This window comes from Panulirus ornatus, chromosome 63, assembly GCF_036320965.1.
Source record: "Panulirus ornatus isolate Po-2019 chromosome 63, ASM3632096v1, whole genome shotgun sequence".
NCBI classification, from domain to species: Eukaryota; Metazoa; Arthropoda; class Malacostraca; order Decapoda; family Palinuridae; genus Panulirus; species Panulirus ornatus.
In genome coordinates this window covers 27127474-27145506 of record NC_092286.1, presented here as the reverse complement: position 1 = coordinate 27145506, position 18033 = coordinate 27127474, and the positions used below count along the sequence as shown (strand labels likewise).

At 40.3% G+C, this 18033-nt stretch overlaps 1 protein-coding gene across 4 annotated transcripts in view; it reads left to right on the top strand.

Annotated features, from left to right (window-relative positions):
- The first annotated feature begins 3455 nt into the window (after nucleotides 1-3455).
- The window catches only part of LOC139745953 (solute carrier family 25 member 16-like), a 115612-nt gene continuing 101034 nt past the window's right edge, over nucleotides 3456-18033 (top strand). For 2 of the 4 annotated variants that reach the window (XM_071656678.1, XM_071656677.1), the window contains exon 1: nucleotides 3590-3724. Coding sequence is in view for 1 of the 4 variants with exons in the window: in XM_071656676.1 (XP_071512777.1) it covers nucleotides 3676-3724 (49 nt within the window). In the remaining 3 variants the exon portion in view is untranslated. Of the gene's footprint in view, nucleotides 3725-18033 lie in introns of all 4 variants that reach the window. The other 2 variants (XM_071656676.1, XM_071656675.1) reach the window with 2 other exon arrangements.

The window sequence follows — 18033 nt, the reverse complement described above, 5'->3', positions numbered from 1 at the left end:
AGTGAAACTGAAGGTATAAAAGAGAGAAGCAGTGAAACTGAAGGTATAAAAGAGAGACAAGCAGTGAAACTGAAGGTATAAAAGAGAGAGAAGCAGTGAAACTGAAGGTATAATAGAGAGAGAAGCAGTGAAACTGAAGGTATAAAAGAGAGACAAGCAGTGAAACTGAAGGTATAATAGAGAGAGAAGTGAAACTGAAGGTATAAAAGAGAGAGAAGCAGTGAAACTGAAGGTATAATAGAGAGAGAAGTGAAACTGAAGGTATAAAAGAGAGAAGCAGTGAAACTGAAGGTATAAAAGAGAGACAAGCAGTGAAACTGAAGGTATAAAAGAGAGAGAAGCAGTGAAACTGAAGGTATAAAAGAGAGAGAAGCAATGAAACTGAAGGTATAATAGAGAGAGAAGTGAAACTGAAGGTATAAAAGAGAGAGAAGCAGTGAAACTGGAGGATGGGAGTTGAGAAACGGTAGACATATGCTTCACTCTGACAAATGAATGGTTTGTAAATGTGGGTTTGACAACGATGAAGGTTGACGGTGGAGGAGGAGCATATATGTTGTAGCAGAGTTAGTTTCATCCATCTCTACTGGAGATGTGACACAAGGAAATGGGATTATGTTGGACAAAGTGAAACATTATGACAATGGGAAACATTTTGGAGACAAGAAGGTCTTGATGTGAGAGAAATGAACGATGAGGTTTGAGCCATTACCCTAACGATGGGTTACAACAATGAGGCTTGTATACCCCGTCGAAATGGGCGAGGTGCTGTTACGTACCTCACATTGGAAGTAGTTATAATACCATCAACACAGTTGTAGAGAGGCTTCGTCCATGCAGCTGAAACAATTGTAGAGAGGCTTCGTCCATGCAGCTGAAACAATTGTAGAGAGGCTCGTCCATGCAGCTGAAACAATTGTAGAGAGGCTTCGTCCATGCAGCTGAAACAATTGTAGAGAGGCTTCGTCCATGCAGCTGAAACAATTGTAGAGAGGCTCGTCCATGCAGCTGAAACAATTGTAGAGAGGCTTCGTCCATGCAGCTGAAACAATTGTAGAGAGGCTCGTCCATGCAGCTGAAACAATTGTAGAGAGGCTTCGTCCATGCAGCTGAAACAATACTAGGAGGAACTAGTGTAAGATGTGGTATGTGTTTACTGGCGGGGTAGTACATGTTAACTCACCCAGAGTTGGCTTACTGTTAACAAGTCAGCTAAAACAACGGTTTTCTTGGTTGTGAGGTTGTATTACAATTGACCAATGATAATAGTTGTAATGTGTTGAAGAACAAACATGAACAAGGTGGTTTAAGACGAAGATTTCATGGTTTTCATGACCATCATAACACAGAACCCTACACTTTCATGGTTTTCATGGCCATCATAACACAGAACCCTACACTTTCATGACCATCATAACACAGAACCCTACACTTTCATGACCATCATAACACAGAACCCTACACTTTCATGACCATCATAACACAGAACCCTACACTTTCATGACCATCATAACACAGAACCCTACACTTTCATGACCATCATAACACAGAACCCTACACTTTCATGACCATCATAACACAGAACCCTACAGTTTCATGGTTTTCATGACCATCATAACACAGAACCCTACACTTTCATGGCCATCATAACACAGAACCCTACACTTTCATGACCATCATAACACAGAACCCTACAGTTTCATGGTTTTCATGACCATCATAACACAGAACCCTACACTTTCATGACCATCATAACACAGAACCCTACACTTTCATGACCATCATAACACAGAACCCTACACTTTCATGACCATCATAACACAGAACCCTACAGTTTCATGGTTTTCATGACCATCATAACACAGAACCCTACACTTTCATGGCCATCATAACACAGAACCCTACACTTTCATGACCATCATAACACAGAACCCTACACTTTCATGACCATCATAACACAGAACCCTACAGTTTCATGGTTTTCATGGCCATCATAACACAGAACCCTACACTTTCATGGCCATCATAACACAGAACCCTACACTTTCATGACCATCATAACACAGAACCCTACACTTTCATGACCATCATAACACAGAACCCTACACTTTCATGACCATCATAACACAGAACCCTACACTTTCATGACCATCATAACACAGAACCCTACACTTTCATGGCCATCATAACACAGAACCCTACACTTTCATGACCATCATAACACAGAACCCTACACTTTCATGACCATCATAACACAGAACCCTACACTTTCATGACCATCATAACACAGAACCCTACAGTTTCATGGTTTTCATGACCATCATAACACAGAACCCTACACTTTCATGACCATCATAACACAGAACCCTACAGTTTCATGACCATCATAACACAGAACCCTACACTTTCATGACCATCATAACACAGAACCCTACAGTTTCATGGTTTTATGACCATCATAACACAGAACCCTACAGTTTCATGGTTTTATGACCATCATAACACAGAACCCTACAGTTTCATGGTTTTATGACCATCATAACACAGAACCCTACACTTTCATGACCATCATAACACAGAACCCTACACTTTCATGACCATCATAACACAGAACCCTACACTTTCATGACCATCATAACACAGAACCCTACACTTTCATGGCCATCATAACACAGAACCCTACACTTTCATGACCATCATAACACAGAACCCTACACTTTCATGACCATCATAACACAGAACCCTACACTTTCATGACCATCATAACACAGAACCCTACAGTTTCATGGTTTTCATGACCATCATAACACAGAACCCTACACTTTCATGACCATCATAACACAGAACCCTACAGTTTCATGGTTTTATGACCATCATAACACAGAACCCTACACTTTCATGGTTTTATGACCATCATGACACAGAACCCTACAATTTATCATAACGAAATCATTATAATGTTTTCGTTTGTGTAGAAGATGTCTTAATGTTGGTAGAGAGAGTTATAATGTATATGAGATGTTTTCTAATATATGAATGGTTTTCACTGAGAGGTTTTCATATTGTATATGTACAATGTTTACATTATACCATCCTGACACATTATGGTCAGTGGGTAACTTACACTCAGCCTTAACCAGTATTAACATCAAACAATATCTTCCTTCATGTATATATTAAGAGCAATACACAACTACAAAATTTTACAACAGTTGTATTTTCAGTTTAATTTATTGTTTGTATAAAGATATTGTAGCATTAACATAAGAACTTTGGTATATTGATTAATAATTTATCTTAACATGTCACATAGTGGCAGCAACACTACCCCCCCAGTTTGATAAGCAGAGGGTGGGGGGTTGATCCCCCTGGCTCATGTTGTATACAATAATGTTGTATATTGTTGTTATGTTGTAACGGTAACCCGCCACCCAGTAACGCCGCCATATTGTTAACAATACACTCAAGTACAAAATACGTCACAAAATATTGTCATTGCTAGCATATTATACTTCATGTACATAGTTGGTTAAGAACACTATTATTTGTAAGAGTAAATTCAGTAAGAGATATTACAATATTATGTTGTATAATCTTCCTTGGTTGTAGTTGTGAAGAATGTAGTCAAGTTGTGGTGGTGTGGGAGGATCAGTGGAGGTGAGGAGAGGAGACAACATGGACGTGATCAGCGTGTCTTTCATCGTCAAATCCCTCATCGCAGGAGGTACCATCATTATCAACATTTGTAATGTATTAAACTTACAATGAATTCATCTTATAATGAAAGTCAAGTGTCTTAATGACGCTCATTATTGATCTAACTCCAGGAAGTAAGTGTGAGGAGGAGCAGCTGGTGTTGTGGCAGACAACTCTCATGTTGTAGTCAAGCTCAGGTTATATACATAGTAAGCTGGATATCTTGGGCCAAGCATGATACTAACATCAGGCCAAGCTTGATACTAACATCAGGCCAAGCTTGATCTGAAGGACAGACCAAGCTTGTAGGCAATGTTGTGGTGATGGTGGAAGTGTGTGTGTGTGAGCAGATAACATGATTTACGAAGGAAATATTGACATTATCTGACCACAAAACATGGCCAAGATTCACTCCAGACTGGCTTATAACACGAGCAAATAATGAGCATAATAATGATCATAATAATGATGATGATAATGATGATAATGATGATGATAATGTACAGACCTAACGGTACTCTGCAGGACGGGCCACGGTACAGTGTTACCAACACAACCCACACAACACCTGCCTCACTACACTACTGTACACCACCACCACCACACTCACAACTACAACACTTGCCTCACACTACTGTACACCACCACCACACTCACAACTACAACACTTGCCTCACTACACTACTGTACACCACCACCACCACACTCACAACTACAACACTTGCCTCACACTACACTACTGTACACCACCACCACCACACTCACAACTACAACACTTGCCTCACTACACTACTGTACACCACCACCACCACACTCACAACTACAACACTTGCCTCACTACACTACTGTACACCACCACCACCACACTCACAACTACAACACTTGCCTCACACTACACTACTGTACACCACCACCACCACACTCACAACTACAACACTTGCCTCACTACACTACTGTACACCACCACCACCACACTCACAACTACAACACTTGCCTCACTACACTACTGTACACCACCACCACACTCACAACTACAACACTTGCCTCACTACACTACTGTACACCACCACCACCACACTCACAACTACAACACTTGCCTCACTACACTACTGTACACCACCACCACCACACTCACAACTACAACACTTGCCTCACTACACTACTGTACACCACCACCACCACACTCACAACTACAACACTTGCCTCACTACACTACTGTACACCACCACCACCACACTCACAACTACAACACTTGCCTCACTACACTACTGTACACCACCACCACCACACTCACAACTACAACACTTGCCTCACTACACTACTGTACACCACCACCACCACACTCACAACTACAACACTTGCCTCACTACACTACTGTACACCACCACCACCACACTCACAACTACAACACTTGCCTCACTACACTACTGTACACCACCACCACACTCACAACTACAACACTTGCCTCACTACACTACTGTACACCACCACCACACTCACAACTACAACACTTGCCTCACTACACTACTGTACACCACCACCACCACACTCACAACTACAACACTTGCCTCACTACACTACTGTACACCACCACCACCACACTCACAACTACAACATTTGCCTCACACTACTGTACACCACCACCACACTCACAACTACAACACTTGCCTCACACTACTGTACACCACCACCACACTCAAAACTACAATACTTGCCTCACACTACTGTACACCACCACCACCACACTCACAACTACAACACTTGCCTCACACTACTGTACACCACCACCACACTCCCAACTACAACACTTGCCTCACACTACTGTACACCACCACCACACTCAAACCTTCATACCATCAGGCACAACCATACATTATATATATATATATATATATATATATATATATATATATATATATATATATATATATATATATATCGAGGATGTAAGGCATGTGTACGTGTAGGAAGAGAGGAAAGTGATTGGTTGTCAGTGAATGTAGGTTTGCGGCAGGGGTGTGTGATGTCTCCATGGTTGTTTAATTTGTTTATGGATGGGGTTGTTAGGGAGGTGAATGCAAGAGGGGCAAGTATGAAGTCTGTTGTGGATGAGAGAGCTTGGGAAGTGAGTCAGTTGTTGTTCGCTGATGATACAGCGCTGGTGGCTGATTCATGTGAGAAACTGCAGAAGCTGGTGACTGAGTTTGGTAAAGTGTGTGAAAGAAGAAAGTTGAGAGTAAATGTGAATAAGAGCAAGGTTATTAGGTATAGTAGGGTTGAGGGTCAAGTCAATTGGGAGGTAAGTTTGAATGGAGAAAAGCTGGAGGAAGTAAAGTGTTTTAGATATCTGGGAGTGGATCTGGCAGCGGATGGAACCATGGAAGTGGAAGTGAATCATAGGGTGGGGGAGGGGGCGAAAGTTCTGGGAGCCTTGAAGAATGTTTGGAAGTCGAGAACATTATCTCGGAAAGCAAAAATGGGTATGTTTGAAGGAATAGTGGTTCCAACAATGTTGTATGGTTGCGAGGCGTGGGCTATGGATAGAGTTGTGCGCAGGAGGGTGGATGTGCTGGATATGAGATGTTTGAGGACAATGTGTGGTGTGAGGTGGTTTGATCGAGTAAGTAACGTAAGGGTAAGAGAGATGTGTGGAAATAAAAAGAGCGTGGTTGAGAGAGCAGAAGAGGGTGTTTTGAAATGGTTTGGGCACATGGAGAGAATGAGTGAGGAAAGATTGACCAAGAGGATATATGTGTCGGAGGTGGAGGGAACGAGGAGAAGTGGGAGACCAAATTGGAGGTGGAAAGATGGAGTGAAAAAGATTTTGTGTGATCGGGGCCTGAACATGCAGGAGGGTGAAAGGAGGGCAAGGAATAGAGTGAATTGGATCGATGTGGTATACCGGGGTTGACGTGCTGTCAGTGGATTGAATCAGGGCATGTAAAGCGTCTGGGGTAAACCATGGAAAGCTGTGTAGGTATGTATATTTGCGTGTGTGGACGTGTATGTACATACATGTGTAGGGGGTGGGTTGGGCCATTTCTTTCGTCTGTTTCCTTGCGCTACCTCGCAAACGCGGGAGACAGCGACAAAGAATATATATATATGTATATATATATATATATATATATATATATATATATATATATATATATATATATATATATATATATGTCGGAGGTGGAGGGAACGAGGAGAAGTGGGAGACCAAATTGGAGGTGGAAAGATGGAGTGAAAAAGATTTTGTGTGATCGGGGCCTGAACATGCAGCAGGGTGAAAGGAGGGCAAGGAGTGGAGTGAATTGGAGCGATGTGGTATACCGGGGTTGACGTGCTGTCAGTGGATTGAGGCGGGGCATGTGAAGCGTCTGGGATAAACCATGGAAAGCTGTGTAGGTATGTATATTTGTGTGTGTGGACGTATGTATATACATGTGTATGGGGGGGGGGTTGGGCCATTTCTTTCGTCTGTTTCCTTGCGCTACCTCGCAAACGCGGGAGACAGCGACAAAGTATAATAAAAAAAATAAAAAAAAAAATATATATATATATATGCTTGTGGCATGAGGAGAGTGGGAGGTGGGTTGATTAGAAAGGGTAGTGAGTGGTGGGATGAAGAAGTAAGATTATTAGTGAAAGAGAAGAGAGAGGCATTTGGACGATTTTTGCAGGGAAAAAATGCAATTGAGTGGGAGATGTATAAAAGAAAGAGACAGGCGGTCAAGAGAAAGGTGCAAGAGGTGAAAAAAAAGGGCAAATGAGAGTTGGGGGTGAGAGAGTATCATTAAATTTTAGGGAGAATAAAAAGATGTTCTGGAAGGAGGTAAATAAAGTGCGTAAGACAAGGGAGCAAATGGGAACTTCAGTGAAGGGCGCAAATGGGGAGGTGATAACAAGTAGTGGTGATGTGAGAAGGAGATGGAGTGAGTATTTTGAAGGTTTGTTGAATGTGTTTGATGATAGAGTGGCAGATATAGGGTGTTTTGGTCGAGGTGGTGTGCAGAGTAAGAGGGTTAGGGAAAATGATTTGGTAAACAGAGAAGAGGTAGTGAAAGCTTTGCGGAAGATGAAAGCCGGCAAGGCAGCAGGTTTGGATGGTATTGCAGTGGAATTTATTAAAAAAGGGGGTGACTGTATTGTTGACTGGTTGGTAAGGTTATTTAATGTATGTATGACTCATGGTGAGGTGCCTGAGGATTGGCGGAATGCGTGCATAGTGCCATTGTACAAAGGCAAAGGGGATAAGAGTGAGTGCTCAAATTACAGAGGTATAAGTTTGTTGAGTATTCCTGGTAAATTATATGGGAGGGTATTGATTGAGAGGGTGAAGGCATGTACAAAGCATCAGATTGGGGAAGAGCAGTGTGGTTTCAGAAGTGGTAGAGGATGTGTGGATCAGGTGTTTGCTTTGAAAAATGTATGTGAGAAATACTTAGAAAAGCAAATGGATTTGTATGTAGCATTTATGGATCTGGAGAAGGCATATGATAGAGTTGATAGAGATGCTCTGTGGAAGGTATTAAGAATATATGGTGTGGGAGGCAAGTTGTTAGAAGCAGTGAAAAGTTTTTATCGAGGATGTAAGGCATGTGTACGTGTAGGAAGAGAGGAAAGTGATATATATATATATATATATATATATATATATATATATATATATATATATATATATATATATATATATATTATATATATATATATATATATATATATATATATATATATATATTATATATATATATATATATATATATATATATATATATATATATATATTTATAATTATTATACTTTGTCGCTGTCTCCCGCGTTTGCGAGGTAGCGCAAGGAAACAGACGAAAGAAATGACCCACCCCCCATACACATGTATATACATACGTCCACACACGCAAATATACATACCTACACAGCTTTCCATGGTTTACCCCAGACGCTTCACATGCCTTGATTTAATCCACTGACAGCACGTCAACCCCGGTATACCACATCGCTCCAATTCACTCTATTCCTTGCCCTCCTTTCACCCTCCTGCATGTTCAGGCCCCGATCACACAAAATCTTTTTCACTCCATCTTTCCTCCTTCAATTTGGTCTCCCTCTTCTCCTCGTTCCCTCCACCTCCGACACATACATTCTCTTGGTCAATCTTTCCTCACTCATTCTCTCCATGTGCCCAAACCACTTCAAAACACCCTCTTCTGCTCTCTCAACCACGCTCTTTTTATTTCCACACATCTCTCTTACCCTTACGTTACTCACTCGATCAAACCACCTCACACCACACATTGTCCTCAAACATCTCATTTCCAGCACATCCATCCTCGTGCGCACAACTCTATCCATAGCCCACTCCTCGCAACCATACAACATTGTTGGAACCACTATTCCTTCAAACATACCCATTTTTGCTTTCCGAGATAATGTTCTCGACTTCCACACATTTTTCAAGGCCCCCAGAATTTTAGCCCCCTCCCCCACCCTATGATCCACTTCCGCTTCCATGGTTCCATCCGCTGCCAGATCCACTCCCAGATATCTAAAACACTTCACTTCCTCCAGTTTTTCTCCATTCAAACTCACCTCTCAATTGACTTGACCCTCAACCCTACTGTACCTAATAACCTTGCTCTTATTCACATTTACTCTTAACTTTCTTCTTCCACACACTTTACCAAACTCAGTCACCAGCTTCTGCAGTTTCTCATGAATCAGCCACCAGCGCTGTATTATCAGCGAACAACAACTGACTCACTTCCCAAGCTCTCTCATCCCCAACAGACTTCATACTTGCCCCTCTTTCCAAAACTCTTGCATTTACCTCCCTAACAACCCCATTCATAAACAAATTAAACAACCATGGAGACATCACACACCCCTGCCGCAAACCACATGAATCTACAAGCTGTAAATATATATATGTATATATATATATATATATATATATATATATATATATATATATATATATATATATATATATATATATATATATATATATTACTGGTACTTTTTCTCCTATATATAATAAAGATAACACGACTTGCAAGACTATTTAATACAATAGATTTAATTCCTAATAATAATAATTTTTCATTTGTCTCCACCTAACACAGAAGAACAAACATTAACACATATAGCCATAACTGAACCAGACTTGATGAATTACTTTTGGTCTAACTTAAGATTAACAAAAGAAAATGATAATAACTGTACATCTCCTGTTGCAGAACATTACCTTATAACTGATGATACATCATATTGAACATTCCATACACTAGACGATGCATCATATTGAACATCCCATACACTAGATGATGCATCATATTGAACATTCCATACACTAGACGATGCATCATATTGAACATCCCATACACTAGATGATACATCATATTGAACATTCCATACACTAGACGATGCATCATATTGAACATCCCATACACTAGATGATGAAGAACATTGACTTATATGACTTATAGATGATACAGAATGTTGTCATAGATGATATACAGTGGTGTCATAGATGATACACAATGTTGTCTCATGATACACAATGTTGTCATAGACAATACACAATGTTGTCAGATGATACAGAAGGATGTCATAGATACAGAATGTTGTCATGATACAGAATGTTGTCATAGATGATAGACAATGTTGTCATAGATGATACACAATGGTGTCATAAATGATACAGTGTTGTCACATGATACACAATGCTGTCATACATGACCGATACACAATGTTGTCATAGATGATACACAATGTCATAGATGATACACAATGGTGTCATAGGTGATACAGTGCTGTCACATGATACACAATGTCATAGATGATACACTATGTTGTCATAGATGATACACAATGTCATAGATGATACACAATGGTGTCATAGGTGATACAGTGGTGTCACATGATACACAATGTCATAGATGATACACAATGTTGTCATAGATGACAATGTTGTCATAGATGATACACAATGGTGTCATAGGTGATACAGTGCTGTCACATGATACACAATGTTGTCATAGATGATACACAATGTTGTTATAGAAGATGCACAGTGTTGTCATAGATGATACAGTGTTGTCACAGATGATACAGAATGTTGTTTTAGATGATACGCAATGTTGTCATAGATGATACACAATGTTGTCATAGATGATACAGAATGTTGTCATAGATGATACAGAATGTTGTCATAGATGATACACAATGTTGTCATAGATGATACACAATGTTGTCATAGATGATACTTGATGATATATTTAACTGAACAATGTCAAATACTAGATGATGCGTCAAACTGAACTTTGTTTTACACCCAATAATGCATCATGTTGACACAAGAGGATATACTAGGTAATGCATCAAACAGAAAATTGTTGTATGATGCATCATGTTGACCATTGTTATACACTAGAGGATATACTAGGTAATGCATCAAACTGAAAATTGTTGTATGATGCATCATGTTGACCATTGTTATACACTAGAGGATATACTAGGTAATGCATCAAACTGAAAATTGTTGTGTGATGCATCATGTTGACCATTTTCATATAGCAGAGAGTGCATTGTATTGAACATTGTTTTATACTACACCCACTGCTGTTTGACACCAAAAATATATATCCCTCATGAATAGAGGGAGGAGGTTGGCCAAGGAGAGAAAGATAAGGGCTATATCAAGTTCCTGAGTCTTTGTGGAAATAACTATTTGCTCTGTACGAGGAGGGAGTTACACACTCATAGGAACCCTTCTCTTGAACACTCTCTACTGTCTTACAACCCCTTTGATTTATGTATGTTGTTTGCATTAACCATGTCCTCAATCAGTCTGTTCCATTCATCAACCACTTATACTACATGATTATTTCTGTACATCCTTATTTATGAGTTTCTTATGCAATTTCATGATATTTCCTTTGGATGTGTTGTTCCCTCATCTCTTGCAGAACTGTCTGCTGTCCACCATGTTGAATTCTCTTTTAAGTATTGTGATCAAGTCACCCAACAGTCTTCTTTCTCCAAGGGTTTGTAAATTTAGAGCCTCCAGCCATCCTCCTTGGCTTAGCCCTCTTGATTCTGGTACCTTTTTTGTTGTCCTCCTCTGGACCCTTCTGTATGAACTATTTGTGCTTTAGCTGTGTTGAGCAAAACCTGAGTAGCATATAGTATTGGCCTTTTGTATGATATGAATAGCTTGTTAGATATTCCCTTATGCATGTATTCTTAACCTCTTCTGATATTTGCTAGTAGGCAGTTTCTCTCCTTAACTATTCTTTTAAATGGGGCTCTGGTGACAGGTTAGGGACAATTTAGACTCCCAAGTCCTTCTCACAGCATCCTGAAGCTTATCTCCTACCAGGTAATAATCATATTTAGGCCATCTTTTGAACTGTCCGATCCTCATTACATTTGTTTGGCGTGAATCTCATCTACAACATTTCAGACCAACTTTGGAATGTTTTGGTCCACTTGTATACTGATACAATCATCCTCACTTTTCACTTCCCTCATGATCTTTGCCTCATCTGTAAACATATTCAGAGAGGATTCCATACCTTCAGGTTAGCAATTAATACAGGTAAAGAAGAGGTATAGTCCCAGAATCAGATTCTGCAGGTCACCTCAACCCATATGGAAAAGGCTCCTCTAACATATGTCCACTGTTCCCTCCCTCTGAGATAATCTTTTATCCATTTTAGGAGTTTTCGCTGTATCCCTGCCTAGGGATCCAGCTCCTTAATCCTCCTCCTGTGTGGTACAGTGTCAATTACCTATTGGCAGTCCAGATACAGTCTACCCAGCCTTCACTTTTGTACAAGACTGAGCTTACTCTCTCATAACCTCCTTTCCCTAAAATAATGCTGTCTCTCACCTAGGTAACTTTTCCTCCATAGAAAGTCATCCACCTGCTTTCTAATGATCTTTTCCAGAGCCTCGTACACCACACTCGTAAGTAAGACTGGCATGTAATTCAATACCTGTTTTCGGTCCCCTTTCTTTTACAGTATATGGGTATGACATTTGCCCTTTACCATTCCCTTGGTACATTACCTCTTTCCAGTGACATCTTGAACAGTAATTCAATAGGTCCGTATAACATATTTGCGTAGATCTTTAGCACAATGAAATTTCATAAGTACCATGAACTTTGTAAGGGTCAGTTCTTTTTAGTACTGTGTTAACATCTCTTCTAGATACCTAAATGATTTTCACATTCTCTTCCCCATTCCATCTCACTTGTGTTGCGGCTTTAGTGTCTTCCATTGTGAAAACACTTTTGAACTTTGTCATTCAGTTCCTGACATATCCTTACATGATCCCCTAAAATTCCAAACATATCCTCACATCATCCCCTACAATTTTTCCCTCTGTATTCCTTAGCCTAATTAGCTGTACTTTAACTGACAAATGACTCTGGGTGACTTTAAGGAAAAATCTTGGATCTAAACCTGCTTTGTCTACAATATTCTTTTCAAAGTTTCTTTGTTTCTCTTTTGGCGAGGCAGCCACATAGATCAATAAGAGTAACTGTCTCAAAATACACCTGCAACACTCTACTAGTGGCCTCCACCAATTTGGAGAAGGCTCCTCTGACATGCATCCATTGTTCTCTTCTACTAATCTATCCATCAAAAAAGTCTCCCCCTTATTCCTGCTTGGCAATTCAGCTTCTTATCCAGTCTCCTAAGTGTTACAGTGTCAAAAACTTTCTGGGGGTCCAGATATAAACAATCAACCTCAGCCCTCCTTTTTGTCAGAGCTATTTCTCTCGTAGAAATCTAATAGGCTCAATACACATTACCATCTTTCCCTAAAACCACATTTTTCTTAATTAGGTAAATACTCTATAGGAAGTAATATTGTTGGTTTCTGATGATTTTTTCCAGACCACACTCATTCCTTTACAGACCACACTCCTCAGGGAGACTGTCTAAAGTTTAGTGCTTCTTCCTAGTCTTCTTTCATAAGGACAAGCATGATGCTTGGCCTTTTCTACACCTCATTGCTATATCATTCGTGAGCAACACCAAAAACAGTATTTCAAAAAGTGTCTTATATATTCATATATATCTTCAGCACATTTGGTGAAATTTTGTCAGGACCACAAGCCTTGTATGGATCAAAACCCTTTAGTGTTCTGTTGATGTCGTCTTGATATCTCAATGCTTTCTAGAATTTCCTTTCTATTCCATCTTACTGTGTTGGAGGTATGGTGTTATCAAATCTGAAAACACTAACTTTTTTTTAAGTTAGCTGAGATGGCATATCGGCAACTTAGGCGGTAATCAAGGCCATCCCATAACCAGTGCTAAACAAACATGGACAGATTTTAGAGAGAAACCAGTGATGTATGAATTTTTGTTTGTTATGCTTTGTTCACTCTGATCATATGTCAGCCTTAAGTGTAACAGTATATGGGTTTGTTTTTTTTTCACCTTTGGATTGAGCCCTATGAGCATCAGAGAATGTTTGCTCACAGGGCAAGTCAAAACACTATACCTCCTAATTGGGGTATACCCACAAGGACATTTTTGCTTTTTTCATCTTATGTAACATCAATGATAATGTTCAGCTGTTTTTATACTTACAATCACAAACCATATAACAACCAGACCAGCTTAGTGCAAAGGTACAGGTGGCACCTTCCAGCCACTATGATGCATCATTGTCTTGTTAACAGTGTTGTTGTGATGTGGTTTTATTTTTCTATTCATTTGTCATACTTGTCTGCTGTTATCCCTGGGGATGATAGGGGAGAAAGAACACTTCCCACGTATTTCTTGCATGTCGTAGAAGGCAATTGAAAGGAGAGGGAGTGAGGGGCTGAAAATCCTCCCCTCCAGTTTTTAATTTTCCAAAAGAAGGAACAAAGAAGGGGGCCAAGACAGGATATTCCCTCTAAGGCTCAGTCCTCTGTTCTTAATGCTACCTTGCCAATGCAGGAAATGGCTAACGCGGGAGACAGTGACTAAGTATAATTAAAATAGAATACATATATAAATAAATAAATATATATCTTTCTTTCTTTTATACGATTCGCCATTTCCCACGTTAGTGAGGTAGCGTTAAGAACAGAGGACTGGGCCTTTGAGGGAATATCCTCAACTGGCCCCCTTCTCTGTTCCTTCTTTTAGAAAATCAAAAAAAAAATGAGAGGAAAGGATTTCCAGCCACCCACTCCCTCCCCTTTTAGTCGCCTTCTACGACACGCAGGGAATACGTGGGAAGTATTCTTTCTCCCCTATCCCCAGGGATATATATATATATATATATATATATATATATATATATATATATATATATATATATATATATATATATAAGACATTGAAGCTTATTGATACAGTGGTTAAATTGATGAGAACTACTATTGACATTTCCTTTCCATAGCCAGAGGTTGAACCATTATGTGACATTCATTTTTTCATTTCATTTCAAGCTAGAAGTTTCAGTTTTCTAAATTGTTTCTTACATTTTTCACATGTATATATATGTATGTGTGTGTGTGTGTGTATGTGTGCATGTGTGTGTATGTGTGTGTATGTGTATATATATATGTATATTATCCCTGGGGATAGGGGTGAAAGAATACTTCCCACGCATTCCTCGCGTGTCGTAGAAAGCGACTAGAGGGGACGGGAGCGGGGGGCCAGAAATCCTCCCCTCCTTGTATTTTTTTTAACTTTCTAAAATGGGAAACAGAAGAAGGAGTCACGCGGGGAGTGCTCATCCTCCTCGAAGGCTCAGATTGGGGTGCCTAAATGTGTGTGGATGTAACCAAGATGTGAAAAAAGGAGAGATAGGTAGTATGTTTGAGGAAAGGAACCTGGATGTTTTGGCTCTGAGTGAAACGAAGCTCAAGGGTAAAGGGGAAGAGTGGTTTGGGAATGTCTTGGAAGTAAAGTCAGGGGTTAGTGAGAGGATGAGAGCAAGGGAAGGAGTAGCAGTACTCCTGAAACAGGAGTTGTGGAAGTATGTGATAGAATGTAAGAAAGTAAATTCTCGATTAATATGGGTAAAACTGAAAGTTGATGGAGAGAGATGGGTGATTATTGGTGCATATGCACCTGGGCATGAGAAGAAAGATCATGAGAGGCAAGTGTTTTGGGAGCAGCTGAATGAGTGTGTTAGTGGTTTTGATGCACGAGACCGGGTTATAGTGTTGGGTGATTTGAATGCAAAGGTGAGTAATGTGGCAGTTGAGGGAATAATTGGTATACATGGGGTGTTCAGTGTTGTAAATGGAAATGGTGAAGAGCTTGTAGATTTATGTGCTGAAAAAGGACTGATGATTGGGAATACCTGGTTTAAAAAGCGAGATATACATAAGTATACTTATGTAAGTAGGAGAGATGGCCAGAGAGCGTTATTGGATTACGTGTTAATTGACAGGCGTGCGAAAGAGAGACTTTTGGATGTTAATGTGCTGAGAGGTGCAACTGGAGGGATGTCTGATCATTATCTTGTGGAGGCTAAGGTGAAGATTTGTATGGGTTTTCAGAAAAGAAGAGTGAATGTTGGGGTGAAGAGGGTGGTGAGAGTAAGTGAGCTTGGGAAGGAGACTTGTGTGAGGAAGTACCAGGAGAGACTGAGTACAGAATGGAAAAAGGTGAGAACAATGGAAGTAAGGGGAGTGGGGGAGGAATGGGATGTATTTAGGGAATCAGTGATGGATTGCGCAAAAGATGCTTGTGGCATGAGAAGAGTGGGAGGTGGGTTGATTAGAAAGGGTAGTGAGTGGTGGGATGAAGAAGTAAGAGTATTAGTGAAAGAGAAGAGAGAGGCATTTGGACGATTTTTGCAGGGAAATAATGAAATTGAGTGGGAGACGTATAAAAGAAAGAGACAGGAGGTCAAGAGAAAGGTGCAAGAGGTGAAAAAAAGGGCAAATGAGAGTTGGGGTGAGAGAGTATCATTAAATTTTAGGGAGAATAAAAAGATGTTCTGGAAGGAGGTAAATAAAGTGCGTAAGACAAGGGAGCAAATGGGAACTTCAGTGAAGGGCGCAAATGGGGAGGTGATAACAAGTAGTGGTGATGTGAGAAGGAGATGGAGTGAGTATTTTGAAGGTTTGTTGAATGTGTTTGATGATAGAGTGGCAGATATAGGGTGTTTTGGTCGAGGTGGTGTGCAAAGTGCGAGGGTTAGGGAAAATGAGTTGGTAAACAGAGAAGAGGTAGTAAAAGCTTTGCGGAAGATGAAAGCCGGCAAGGCAGCAGGTTTGGATGGTATTGCAGTGGAATTTATTAAAAAAGGGGGTGACTGTATTGTTGACTGGTTGGTAAGGTTATTTAATGTGTGTATGACTCATGGTGAGGTGCCTGAGGATTGGCGGAATGCGTGCATAGTGCCATTGTACAAAGGCAAAGGGGATAAGAGTGAGTGCTCAAATTACAGAGGTATAAGTTTGTTGAGTATTCCTGGCAAATTATATGGGAGGGTATTGATTGAGAGGGTGAAGGCATGTACAGAGCATCAGAGTGGGGAAGAGCAGTGTGGTTTCAGAAGTGGTAGAGGATGTGTGGATCAGGTGTTTGCTTTGAAGAATGTTTGTGAGAAATACTTAGAAAAGCAAATGGATTTGTATGTAGCATTTATGGATCTGGAGAAGGCATATGATAGAGTTGATAGAGATGCTCTGTGGAAGGTATTAAGAATATATGGTGTGGGAGGCAAGTTGTTAGAAGCAGTGAAAAGTTTTTATCGAGGATGTAAGGCATGTGTACGTGTAGGAAGAGAGGAAAGTGATTGGTTCTCAGTGAATGTGGGTTTGCGGCAGGGGTGTGTGATGTCTCCATGGTTGTTTAATTTGTTTATGGATGGGGTTGTTAGGGAGGTGAATGCAAGAGTTTTGGAAAGAGGGGCAAGTATGCAAAAGGGGCAAGTATGAAGTCTGTTGTGGATGAGAGAGCTTGGGAAGTGAGTCAGTTGTTGTTCGCTGATGATACAGCGCTGGTGGCTGATTCATGTGAGAAACTGCAGAAGCTGGTGACTGAGTTTGGTAAAGTGTGTGAAAGAAGAAAGTTAAGAGTAAATGTGAATAAGAGCAAGGTTATTAGGTACAGTAGGGTTGAGGGTCAATTCAATTGGGGGGTGAGTTTGAATGGAGAAAAACTGGAGGAAGTGAATTGTTTTAGATATCTGGGAGTGGATCTGGCAGCGGATGGAACCATGGAAGCAGAAGTGGATCATAGGGTGGGGGAGGGGGCGAAAATTCTGGGAGCCTTGAAGAATGTGTGGAAGTCGAGAACATTATCTTGGAAAGCAAAAATGGGTATGTTTGAAGGAATAGTGGTTCCAACAATGTTGTATGGTTGCGAGGCG